This window comes from Eremothecium cymbalariae, chromosome 5 (genome assembly GCF_000235365.1).
Source record: "Eremothecium cymbalariae DBVPG#7215 chromosome 5, complete sequence".
NCBI lineage: Eukaryota > Fungi > Ascomycota > Saccharomycetes > Saccharomycetales > Saccharomycetaceae > Eremothecium > Eremothecium cymbalariae.
Window position 1 is genome coordinate 853,307 of NC_016453.1, and position 12,800 is coordinate 866,106.

The window sequence follows — 12,800 nt, forward strand, 5'->3', positions numbered from 1 at the left end:
TACCAACAACTGGGTTTTACAATCGAAAAATAGTCCCCCACTCCATCATTATAGTAATTGGATAACAGACTAGCGACAGAAATACCCGGCCAAGCGTTCCACATCCCAAACCGTTCATACCAGGTTCACCGTCTTTTGGTTCGATAAAAAAACCTTCGTTACAGCGATGAACCTCCTCGAATGGAATTGGTACAATAATCGTATACTTTTAAAATGAATAGACCCTTTACAATCAATATCGGATTTCGTCGCTTTCGGCCAGCCAGCAATCTCGTCATCTCAAAGCAATGCAGTAATTACGACACACTGCGCTTTGCTGGCTGGACGCGCGGATTCACAACGAACGTACTCAAAGTAGATCATCAAATAACGGTTACCGTGTAGGAAATCAAATATCCCACCCTCAAAGTAGTTTTGCAGATTACGAATTCTGCAACTCTCCAACATATTGCTGAAGGCAGTTAACAACGGGTACTGATCGACCAGACGGCAAAGGGCTAATTTTAATAAAGAAAAACATTAAACGACGTCTAGCTCATCGCGGATATCATACGGGGGGAGGGTCTCCATTTAAACTCATATAATTAAGCGTTTTATCTAGATGCATCGAATCTCTCCCCTGGTTAAAAAGACCAGGCTGTAATAGTATATATATTAGCCTACTCCTTCATGAACTAATGTTCCTTTTTCTTTTATTCTTATCTACAATGCCCTAATATGTCTAACGTTTTTAAATGGGACTACAATATCCAACTGTGACTAAGTATCCTATTCTATAATATAATCTATATGCATGCATATTCCTACTGCGCAACGTTTTCGAACCCAACACCTGCAAACAGAATCTACCCTGCCAGTATATAGAAGGAAAGAAAACGATTTTCTACAATCAAAACCTACATATTCTAGGTACTACTTAATTCGCGTTTAAAATCTTTGTTGTGTGTATCGCATTGCCAAATTTTCTTATTCTGTTTAGTAGTAGTTGGGGGGTGAGCATAGAATATGACTCAGTTTGCTATATAGCGATGTCATCTTTCTTCTAGCCCTACTCCGCAATAAGATTTTTTTTCAGTCATTCCAGAAAATTGTAATAGTCATTTAGCCAAGTATATATATATAAAGTATTATATTGACTGTTTATACGGACTGGGTTATTCGATTTAGCGGATCATATGCGTAGTTGGATTTTATAGCAGTTAATTGGTTTTGTTTGTACAGAATTTCAAGTACCAAGTGTGATATATGATGTTTAAACAGACATTGGCCAAATTGGCTGAAACGCCTAGGTGTAGTATTCCGCCTTATAAGCCAACCTATAAGAATTTATTGAGAGATCCATCTTCAAAATATAAGCCATTTAGTCGGATTAACTTACCAAACAGACAGTGGCCTGATAAGCGGATTACCAAGGCACCTCGTTGGTTATCTAGTGATTTGAGAGATGGGAACCAATCGTTGCCTGATCCAATGTCGATCGAACAGAAGAAGTTGCTATTTCATAAGTTGATTGAAATTGGCTTTAAAGAAATTGAAGTTTCGTTTCCGTCTGCTTCTCAAACGGATTTTGATTTTACCAGGTATGCAGTTGAGAACGCGCCTGATGATGTTGCAATTCAATGCTTAGTACAGTCGCGGGAGCATTTGATTAGGCGCACTGTTGAAGCTTTAAGCGGTGCAAAAAATGCTATTGTGCATACTTATTTGGCTACTTCGGATACGTTCAGAGATGTGGTGTTCAATATGTCGAAGGAGGAGGCGATTGAGAGGGCTGTGGAGGCTACAAAACTTGTTAGAAGTTTGACGAAAGATGACCCAAGCCAGCAGGCTACCAGGTGGAGTTATGAATTTTCGCCTGAATGTTTTTCTGATACGCCAGTGGAATTTGCAGTTGAAATATGTGAGGCGGTGAAAGCAGCATGGGAACCAACAACTGATAATCCCATTATTTTTAATTTACCGGCCACTGTTGAGGTTGCATCTCCAAATATATATGCTGACCAAATTGAATACTTTTCTTCCCATATTAGCGAGCGTGAAAAGGTATCTATTTCCACGCATACGCATAACGACCGTGGGTGTGGTGTTGCTGCTACTGAACTAGGTCTCATGGCAGGTGCTGATCGTGTTGAGGGTTGTTTGTTCGGGAATGGAGAGCGTACCGGTAACGTTGATCTTGTTACTGTTGCTTTAAACATGTATACACAAGGTGTATCTCCGAATTTGGATTTCTCTGATCTACCTGCCATCATTGAAACCGTAGAACAATGCAACAAAATACCAGTGCATCCAAGAGCGCCGTATGGTGGTGATTTGGTTGTTTGTGCGTTCTCTGGATCGCATCAGGATGCAATTAAGAAAGGATTTAAACATATTGCTTCGAGACGTGAAAAGGGAGATTTGGTATGGAAGCTGCCATATTTGCCATTAGACCCTAAAGATATTGGTAGAAACTACGAAGCCTTAATTAGAGTCAACTCTCAATCAGGTAAAGGTGGCGCTGCATGGGTGATTTTGAAATACTTGGAACTTGATCTACCAAGACCAATGCAAGTCGAATTTTCTGCTGTAGTACAGAACGAAGCTGAGCGCCTAGGAAGAGAGTTAAAGGCTCAGGATATTACGGCGTTGTTCAAGCAGACGTACAACTTTGAAGCAAAACTAACTCATTTGGTCCTTCTAGACTATCAAGTTGTAAAGATAAACCAAAAAGAAAGAGTATTAACTGGTCAAGTCCAAATTGGAGACAATATTCTACCGATTGAAGGTTTTGGTAATGGTCCTATCTCTTCCTTAGTCGATGCAATGTCAAAGTTGTTTAACGTACAGTTTAGTGTTTCTAACTACACAGAGCACTCCTTGGGTTCAGGCTCTTCTACAAAAGCTGCATCCTTCATCCACTTAGCTTATTCTACCGATTCGGACAAGGACGAGTCCGTCAAATGGGGTGTTGGCGTTTCTGAGGATGTCGGCGATGCTTCTGTAAAATCTATTATCTCAGTCATTAACAACATAGTTGAAACTGGCGACCTCTCCACCAGTACCTTATCCAAAAAATAATTAGCCTTTTCAATTTAGAACATGGGCTAATGTTATTTAATATATACTATTGATGTTCTTTTTATATCTGGATATCGTTCATATGAATAGAACTTTTTTGTTAAGACTTTTTGTTCTATGCATGGTGCATTCTTTGATTCAATTCAGTCTAAACCGCTTCCACATCGAAAGAGACTTAAACACATTATATCTACATCTATATACGTACAATCAAGGAAGTTGCAGGCCTCAGTGCCATATTTATATATTCCTGTTTTATGGCGTTGTGTCATTATCTTAATAAGGGGACATCGTCGATAGGTCAAAAAAATTGAACTTTTTTGAATGCAGAATTGAAAACATAAAACAACCCAACTGAAGTGTATTTAGAATTGTTCGACGCATCCAACTGACTACACACAATTCGAACTATTCTCAGCATGTTCATACTAGCTCAAAATGACCATGAGAGACGGATTTCAATTGTATCCAAGTCGTATGCCTTAATCTTTAAAGCAGTAAAATCGGATCCCTCGTCTCCCACAGCTGCCACCACTAACAGGCCCCTATGTGCGATAGAACTACTACCAAAATCACATTTGAAAGGTCAAAAGTTTGAAAAATTAACAAATTTAGAGGTTTATGGCTTTCTTGGACTAATTGAAATAGAAAATAAGATATTTATCTGCACAATAACAGGGAAGTCAAAAGTGGCCAGGCCAATACCTGGTGAAACAGTGAACAAAATTTATGCTGTTGACTTCTTTTGTTTGAATGACGATCGATGGGATTTTGTGGAGTTTGATTCTAATGGGTATTCTATTCCTACTGCAGAGGATGAATATGCAAGTCAACAGAATGTAGCTAAGCATCCATGCCACGAATTGAAAAAACTATTGTCTAATGGATCATTTTATTACAGTTCAGACTTTGATTTGACTTCTTTATTGCAGTATCGAGGGTTAGATGCACATTCTCTGAGTTTTGATGATTTTCAAGAGGAGTACATGTGGAATTCATTTCTGATGCAAGAAATTATTAGCTTCAGAGATAAATTGGAAGATCCAGCAAGGCAGGTTTTGGATGAAGAAGGGTTCCTAACTACCGTTATCCGTGGGTTTGCCGAGACTTTCCCAACTTACATTGGTTCTCTGCCTGTCTGGCTTACAATAATTTCCAAGCAGAGTTGGAAGCGCGCTGGTACAAGGTTCAATGCCCGAGGTATTGACGATGAAGCTAACGTCGCTAACTTTGTAGAAACAGAATTCGTGATGTACTCAAATGATTACTGTTATTCTTTTACTGAAATAAGAGGTAGCGTTCCTGTATTTTGGGAACAGGATACTTCTTTAATTAATCCCAAAGTGCAAATTACAAGATCGGTGGAAGCCACGCAACCAATTTTTGATGAACACTTCCAAAGGCTAGTTGATAAATACGGTCCAATACATGTGGTAAACTTGCTGTCGACCAAATATTCAGAGATGGAGTTAACAAGACGTTACAGAAGTCACCTGGAACGCTCTAGAAATTTGAAGTTGGGTGAAAATGTTTTTATGACCGACTTTGATTTTCACAGGGAAACAAAGGATCAAGGCTTTTCTGCTGCCAGCAGAATTAGACCAATGATTGAGAAATCTCTTTTGGAAAATGGCTATTTTTCCTATGATGTTAAAGAGGGGAAAGCGATTTCTAAGCAACGTGGGGTTTTTAGAGTGAATTGTTTAGATTGTTTGGACAGAACTAATTTGATTCAACAATTTGTGTCCAGATATGCTTTTTTATTGTTTTTGCAAGATTTCCAATTGGTTAAGTCCAACGTTGTGAACAGCATGGAAGATTATGAATGGTTCCAAAAGCATAATAATTTATGGGCTGATCACGGCGATGCAGTATCCCAAATATATACAGGTACTAATGCTTTGAAGTCATCATTTTCCAGAAAGGGTAAAATGTCCCTTGCAGGAGCGTTATCCGATGCAACAAAATCGGTTAGCCGAATGTATATTAATAACTTTATGGACAAGAGTAAACAACAAAATATTGATTGTTTGCTAGGTCGATTGCCTCACCAACAACCAGTTCAGCTATACGATCCAATAAATGAGTATGTAACTTCCAAGCTGGCTACGATGTCGAGTAAGTTCACAAAGTCATCGAAGATTAATCTTTTAGTAGGAACATTCAATGTAAATGGCCTCACAAAAAAAGTCGACATTACCGATTGGTTATATCCAATTGGTAACAAATACTTACCTGACATTGTTGTCCTGGGAATGCAAGAGGTTATTGAATTAAACGCTGGTTCGATTTTAAATGCTGATTACTCCAAAAGTACTTTCTGGCAACAACTTGTGAATGATTGTTTGAATCAATTTGAAGAGAAATACCTCTTGTTAAGAGCTGAACAAATGTCATCATTACTTATTCTCTTTTTTGTCAAATCAAAGAATGTGCAACATATCAAACGTGTTGAAGGTGGAAGTAAAAAGACTGGTTTTGGTGGAATAACAGGTAATAAAGGCGCAGTGGCTATCAGGTTTGAATATGGAAACACAACCTTTTGCTTTATAAATTGTCACTTAGCAGCGGGTATTTCGAACGTTGAAGAACGACGTTCCGATTATGAAAGTATTACTAAAGGTGTAAACTTTACGAGGTCCAAGAAAATCCTTCATCATGATTCTATCTTTTGGATTGGTGATTTAAATTATAGGATTACATTGCCCAATGAAGAAGTAAGACAGTTATTAAACTCAAAAAAGGATGGCTATATTGACGGATTGCTGAATCATGACCAATTAACACAAGAAATGCGTACTGGTTATTCTTTTAAAGGGTTTATGGAGCCTTCGATTCAATTTTGTCCAACTTACAAATATGATCATGGAACAAACCGTTACGATACCTCTGAAAAGGCACGCACGCCATCGTGGACTGATAGAATTGTTTACAAAGGCAAGAACCTTCAGCCCATGGCGTATGGAGATGTTGCACTTTGCCTTAGTGATCATAAACCTGTTTATTCTGCTTATAAAGCTGATGTTAATTTCGTTGATGAAGCAATAAAGATGAAATTGACTAAACAATTATATTTACAGTATAAAGAATCTCATCCAGAACAGGCATCTAATACCACTATTGCATTAATTGATGTTGATGCGGGCAAGATGGATGAGAAAAATGATACTTACGAGAATCCATTAAACAACTGGAGCGAATCTAATTTGCTGGATTTTGAGCCAAATTTCGTTTTGAGCATGACATCTAGCCCAAACACGCCATTTAGTGGTACACCAACCCACTTAACTCAACCACAAAAGAAGAACGGATCTAACGCAAATGCTCGAAATAGAGTTCCACCTCCGCCCCCTCCCCCGGTTAGCAGAAACAGTGGAACTGTCACAAATACCAGTCTTCCATATTTGAATAGAACGGATTCCACCAAACAGCCAGTGCCAATACGTGCTCTATCACAAACTTCAAGAGAATCATTGCCATCTTCAAGCGACAACGGCAGTACTTTTTCAAACGTCACGTCCACCAACAGTCCCGTCAAAACTTCTTCGCCCCCTGTGCCATTAAGAAGAGGTATCTTGCCCCCAGGCTTCAGTGATTCTATCCTGGTCCCTAAGAATTCCTGTAATAGCCCACTTTCCTTAAAAAGTGATATCAGTGCTAAATCAAAAGAAGAATCTATCAGCCCAGAACTTGGTACCACTGATAAGGTAACCAGTGTAGACAGCACAGAATCTTATAGCGCAGAGAGTTTGAATACAAATCGTCCAATTAAAACTAACAGGCATCCTCCAGTAGTCCCAAAGAAGAAGCCTGAGCTAGAAAAGCTGTCTATAGATTCTTGGAAGCCTCTCACTCCAAAGTAATGGTTAAATGGTGTCTGGGTTCACCGTTGTCATTCTCATCGTATAGTGAAAATGAAGGACGAAAATCTCAAAAAAGTTTTCGTCTCTACAATTGTTTTAACTACTGAATTCTGATGAACCAATTACTTCATCATTGTTTGATTTGTTCCGTAGGTTGTTAAATTATAGATTGATAATTAAGCAATATTTTTCGTTAAATGTGCATTTATTATGAAAAGGCGAAGCAGCTGCGATGCGACAATGCTACCACAAGGTACGCTCAGATCGAATAATAAAGTTGACTACCACCCCCGCTTAAAACGCCATCGGAAATGTTATGAAGGTATGAAAACCTACTTGATTGATGAAAACTCCTTCCTTTACAAGTCTTTTATGTTTCCGGATGAAAATTGTAACAAACTTACGACTCATAACTATCTTATAGGAGGCAAGTTTCACAATGGAGATTTCCATGATATAATTCAAGGGCATGACGGTAAAACAGATATCCTTGTTGTGTTCTATAATCCACATTACATTTGTCTTGATATAGTAATAGATATATTGCGTATGTCCAACTGTGTTGCGTATATTATAGGAGTAACAGTAAAACGAACCGGCTTATTGGATTCAAAATACAATTTTCCTATTATAACTAGTGGGTGTCAATTAATTAGAAAGCTCAAACTTCTGGATCCATTGGGTGGGGGTATATACCCTTTAGATTGTGTATTGAAATTCACTGCAGCAGGGCATTTTAAGAATATTATACAACTTAACCCATGTCATCGAAAGATGTTTGAAAATCAGCTATCAAATATGCTAAATGGAAACGATAACGACCAAATAGACACCATGGTGGTAACGTAATAACGAAAATGATAATTTAATAAACCCATTATATGACAGTGTGATTATAATGTTAGAACTGAATTTGTAGGTCAATGAGTATATATATTTATTATTGTCCATGCGCAATCAACACCCTCATTTTAGGAAGTAGGCCTATGGCTTGTATAAATCAGATTGTAACTTCTGCTTTAGTTCTTCTATTTCTTTATCAACTTTCTCAATACCTATTTTAATCCTATCTCGCTCCTCCTGCTCCAGTTGTCTTGAGAATACACAGTCTCTAGTTTTATTAGACGGAAGTAAATTACCTGGTTTTTCGATCATCTTAGCAAAGAACGCCTCGTTGGGTTCATTGAACACAATCTCATCATAGTATATAGAACTGACTTCATCTTGAGATAACTCTCCTTGCTTATCTTGCTCCTCTGTAAAGTATGGATGAAGTCTCAAGTGATGATAGAAATTCAACATTTTCTCATTTGCTTCCTCTACAAAGTGAATTTTAACATTAATTTCAAATTCACCCCAGCCTGTCTCCGTTAACTCAAAAGGTGGCGCTTCTATGACACGAACTGGATTAGGATAAGTCTCATGCAGTTTAAATACCACTTTCTTAATAAAATATGATACATCTTCGCCTCGAGGATCTCTGACAAATATAGTCCACATGTGGGTATGCTCACTCGGCGCATTTGGGGGCCTGTAAGGCCCCATCTTCTTAGCCGTATTGCCATAGATAATGGGACGTATAACCGAAAGCGTTTTAATTCGCTTCGCAGCAGGCGCAACCATTATTCCTTCGTATACTTGCTTTATATTCCCTTGGTGTGTTTATCAATGACGCTTGGTAGTTGCTTTTCATATGATGAATGTCTTTTACAAATGTATGCCCATTTTTCCCAAAAAACTTGGACCATACAAACATTACCTGAACAGAATAAACGTATTGGTAGGTCAAAGCCGTTAAGATTCTCTAGAAGCTTTTATCTTAATATGACGGTGAAGATTATTTATATTACAAGGGTATGTTATTTTTAATTATTGTTCAATAGCTTCATGAAACTTTTGTTGCTAACAGAGTTTTAATAGCATGGTTATAGGTCCAACTGGCTCCCACATGGGCCATATCCACAACCACCCACGGGTGTCAACAGTGATTTCCCACTAGCTGAACATGGTTTGGATCAGGCAAAGGAATTGGCGCACTATTTGTTGTCGATTGATAACCAACCAGAGCTGTTATTTTCGTCTCCATTTTTCCGCTGCTTACAGACAGCTGAGCCAATTGCAGAGATGTTGGAACTTCCCATCTACACTGATAGGGGTATTAGTGAATGGTATAAGCCGGATAGAGAAGTGATTCCAGAGCCTGCTGGTTTTGATGTCCTCAGCAATTTCTTTCCTGAGAAATTAAAGGAAGACTGGGAGCCAAGTGTGATTCCCAGTAAGAATGGTGAGTCAGAAGAAGAAATATTTGATCGGTGCAAAAGTTTTTGGCACATATTTATCTCAAGAGTGGAAGCAAGGTTTCCTGATGTCGAGAATATTATGCTTGTTACGCATGCTGCCACGAAAATTGCTTTAGGAATGAGTCTTCTGGGTTTTAACAATTGCCGACAAGCAATTGATGGGGATGGGACTATTATTCGAAGTGGTGCTTGTTCACTGGATAAATACGAGTTATTAAACCAGGATGATGATATAAATTTTGACCAAAGACACTGGAAGATGACCATGAATGGTAATACAGAATTCCTCAAGCATGGCGAAGAAATGCATTGGGATTTTAGAAGTGGGTTTGAGGCTGGCTCTGACGCTGACATTAAGGCTAGACAGAATAGGCAACGAGGTGAGGGAGATCCTAGTGCAGAATCGGCTGACTCTGAGGAAGTAGAACATGTCTACCTAAGTCTTGATATTCCTAACCATAATTATCGTGAACGAAACGAAGTTGATCACACGGCTACTCTACAATACTCAGGGTTGGAGCAAGACAGACCGTTAATAAAAATTGGCGATAATTTGTATCAAGGCTCTTGGAAGAAACTAGTTGGTACAGAATTAGCGTTTCCTGATGCAGCTACCACCAAAAGAAGAGTGAATGATCAGAAACATGAAGATACTAGTGGTTATAATGACGAACAAGGACTAAATAAAACTGCCATCACTGAACAAAAGGATATATCCGAGCGGATATATAGAATTGTAGATCACTTGGAGCTTACAGAAGTGGAGCATGTTTAGGTTTCAAAGATTTTACAAGTCTGAAATTGTTTTTGGAATATTTGTGTAGTAGAGTTATGAACATTAACTGTAGTATAAATTTTACAGCTTTTACGCAGACAAAAACACGCACTGCGGCATAAGTAATATGAACGTTTAGATTTGGTTTCTCCTGGGCAATACCACGCGGAAAACAGATATAATTCAGCTACGTTTCCAGTTTTTGAAGGCAATGTCAATCATTGAGAGGATAGAAAGGGACTACGAGATCATACTGGCCTCAAGTTCTCCAAGAAGACGTGAAATAGTCACTGAATTACTCGGATTTAAAAATATCTCCATTATAAAGCCATCATTCGAAGAAAACCTAGACAAACAACTTTACAAAAAAGACCCCATAAAGTACGTCGTGGATACATGCAAGGGTAAATCCGATAGCATAATCCAAGAGCTACTTACCTCTTCAAAATACAACACCATCAAAAAACCTATATTAGTGATCTGCGCTGATACAGTCGTTATCGACAGTGAGAACAATATCTATGAAAAGCCTATTATCAAAGAAGTTCAGAAATTAAACTTAATCAAGTTTCGTGACGATCTTCAACCATTAACTGCTGCTACTGCAGTGAACATCATCTGTTGGGCTGGTAAACTCGATTACTCTATCACTCCCTTCCATGAGGTGACGAAAATTCATTTTGAAAAATCCATGCCCGAAGAACTAATACAGGCTTATGTCGATAGTGAAGATGGACTACAGGTTGCAGGTGGTTTCAAAATCCAAGGTCTAAGCGCGACCCTTATTAGCGGCATAGAAGGTGACTATTACAACGTTGTTGGATTACCTGCATCCAAGACATTGATCCATCTACTGCGTATAGCCCAACCGAATTGAGAACTAAAATGACACCCGGAATGGATTAGAAGCCCACTAGAAGCTCCCGATGAATCAAAGAATACTATAAACTGACTAATCCAATGCCAGGTAGATAGATGTATAATTGGAAGACGATTATTCACAATGTCTGGTCTGGTCATGTATTACGAATATGCCATTTCTTTTTTAAAATGCGATAAATGAAAAATTTTTGAAGGTTTTTTAAAAACGGTGATTTCATGTCACTTGAATGAGACGTATATATCATTTAGAAACGTTGAAGGGTATTCTGTACAATCGGCTACATATCATTAAACCATAGATATTTAGATTCATTTGATATCGATACCACTATGGCTAAAGCTAGAGAACACCAGGTTAAAGAAAAGAGGTCTGTCCCTGAGGAAAATGAACTGTTTAGCGACAGCTCATCGGACAATGAGCTGGAGGGTTTCTCTGATTCTGAAGAACAGAGGAATATTGATTCAAACAGCGCTGAAATTGAGATAAAGAGCAATGGTGGGGGACATATTTTAAAGAAACTTAATCAATCAAAACAAAATAACAGCAAAAAAGCCAAGGCTGAAGATAAGAAGAATGCAGAGCTATCCAGTATAATTTACATTTCTAGGTTACCCAAAGGTTTCCACGAACGAGAACTATCAAAATACTTCTCCCAGTTTGGTGATTTAAAACAGGTCCGTTTAGCCAGAAACAAAAAGACAGGTAACTCAAGGCATTATGGTTTCATCGAATTTGTCAATAGAGATGACGCTGTCGTAGCTCAAGAAACAATGAACAACTACCTGCTTCTAGGCCATTTACTGAAAGTAGTTAATCTTCCAAAGGATAAAAAGATTGAAAAATTATTCAAGCATAAGAAGAGAGTGTACAAGGAAAACCAAATCAAGGACATCAACAATGTAAAGGAAAAGGCCAAATCTAAGCACGAAAAAAGGCTAGAAAAATTGCAAAAGGCTGGCATTTCATTCACATGGTAATCATATAAATAACGGTCTGTTGGCAACGGTGGAAGCCCATTTCATACATATTATTTTGTATCATACGTAACATTTTTCTTGCAAAAGACGACATAATCTGATAGCATTTCCGATGTACTCGCCAGCAGCACTATGTATTGTTAATCACGTGATTCAGAGCGATAAATTTTTGAAGACGCCGGATGATGCAGGGAAAGAATATTAACATTCAGATTCACCCAACAGATCACTACTACTATAATTCGTATCGTTCATTCACAACTTCCTGAGTTGTTGTTTTCCTAGTGTACTCATAGTTAGACATCATAGGTATCCAATTATATCTGCGGATCTCATTACAATGGCCAAATCGTTCACCTACCAAGAAATTGCAGACCACAATTCAGAACAGGACCTGTGGTTAATTATTAACGGCAAAGTTTACGATTGTTCCAAGTTTGCAGATGAACACCCTGGTGGCGACGAAGTGTTGTTAGATTTAGGAGGTCAAGATGCCACCATTCCATTTTTAGATATAGGCCATACCGATGATGCCGTGAAACTCTTAGACCACATGTATATTGGTGATGTTGATGAAACTTCGGAAAAAGTCCACCCTGATGAGACTGAGACAGTAACAACCACTACTAAAGAAGGTGCTGGTGCTTTATGGTTAGCGTTTATTTTTATTTTTTGGCCGCCGCTTACTACAATTATTACCACAATAAATGGTTCTAAAAACCAAGCTGCTGCTATAAAAAGTGAACTACTTATTTATTATTTGAACTTAGATATTTAAACACACACCTGTAAATTAAATGTTAGCACCCTGTATTATTTATAAAGGCATATTTGTAGGCATGTAGACAAATGTGCTTCCATTAAACATTGAACACGTCTCTATATTTTGAAAGCTTAGTTTGTTCAACAATTGACTGTTCTAATTGAAACAAAAATTAAAAA

General features: G+C 38.1%; 8 protein-coding genes across 8 annotated transcripts; 7 read left to right on the forward strand and 1 right to left on the reverse strand.

Annotated features, from left to right (window-relative positions):
• Positions 1–1,248: 1,248 nt before the first annotated feature.
• On the forward strand, positions 1,249–3,060 carry LEU4 (2-isopropylmalate synthase LEU4; the record flags this gene model as incomplete). The annotated part of the gene is made up of 1 exon (XM_003646936.1): positions 1,249–3,060. One exon carries the CDS (start codon positions 1,249–1,251, stop codon positions 3,058–3,060), a length of 1,812 nt encoding a protein of 603 aa, XP_003646984.1.
• A 419-nt stretch (positions 3,061–3,479) lies between these two features.
• Positions 3,480–6,923, forward strand: Ecym_5414 (uncharacterized protein; the record flags this gene model as incomplete). The annotated part of the gene is made up of 1 exon (XM_003646937.1): positions 3,480–6,923. The coding sequence occupies one exon, from the start codon at positions 3,480–3,482 to the stop codon at positions 6,921–6,923; it is 3,444 nt and encodes a 1,147-aa protein (XP_003646985.1).
• A 210-nt stretch (positions 6,924–7,133) lies between these two features.
• Positions 7,134–7,772, forward strand: Ecym_5415 (uncharacterized protein; the record flags this gene model as incomplete). The annotated part of the gene is made up of 1 exon (XM_003646938.1): positions 7,134–7,772. The coding sequence occupies one exon, from the start codon at positions 7,134–7,136 to the stop codon at positions 7,770–7,772; it is 639 nt and encodes a 212-aa protein (XP_003646986.1).
• A 135-nt stretch (positions 7,773–7,907) lies between these two features.
• Positions 7,908–8,546, reverse strand: YAF9 (YEATS domain-containing protein YAF9; the record flags this gene model as incomplete). Its single annotated transcript, XM_003646939.1, has 1 exon — positions 7,908–8,546. One exon carries the CDS (start codon positions 8,544–8,546, stop codon positions 7,908–7,910), a length of 639 nt encoding a protein of 212 aa, XP_003646987.1.
• Positions 8,547–8,747: 201 nt separating this feature from the next.
• On the forward strand, positions 8,748–9,998 carry Ecym_5417 (uncharacterized protein; the record flags this gene model as incomplete). Its single annotated transcript, XM_003646940.1, has 2 exons — positions 8,748–8,777; positions 8,844–9,998. The coding sequence occupies 2 exons, from the start codon at positions 8,748–8,750 to the stop codon at positions 9,996–9,998; spliced, it is 1,185 nt and encodes a 394-aa protein (XP_003646988.1).
• A 211-nt stretch (positions 9,999–10,209) lies between these two features.
• On the forward strand, positions 10,210–10,875 carry Ecym_5418 (nucleotide diphosphatase; the record flags this gene model as incomplete). Its single annotated transcript, XM_003646941.1, has 1 exon — positions 10,210–10,875. One exon carries the CDS (start codon positions 10,210–10,212, stop codon positions 10,873–10,875), a length of 666 nt encoding a protein of 221 aa, XP_003646989.1.
• A 335-nt stretch (positions 10,876–11,210) lies between these two features.
• On the forward strand, positions 11,211–11,858 carry NOP15 (rRNA-binding ribosome biosynthesis protein NOP15; the record flags this gene model as incomplete). Its single annotated transcript, XM_003646942.1, has 1 exon — positions 11,211–11,858. The coding sequence occupies one exon, from the start codon at positions 11,211–11,213 to the stop codon at positions 11,856–11,858; it is 648 nt and encodes a 215-aa protein (XP_003646990.1).
• Positions 11,859–12,198: 340 nt separating this feature from the next.
• On the forward strand, positions 12,199–12,636 carry CYB5 (Cyb5p; the record flags this gene model as incomplete). The annotated part of the gene is made up of 1 exon (XM_003646943.1): positions 12,199–12,636. The coding sequence occupies one exon, from the start codon at positions 12,199–12,201 to the stop codon at positions 12,634–12,636; it is 438 nt and encodes a 145-aa protein (XP_003646991.1).
• Between the last annotated feature and the right edge of the window lie 164 nt (positions 12,637–12,800).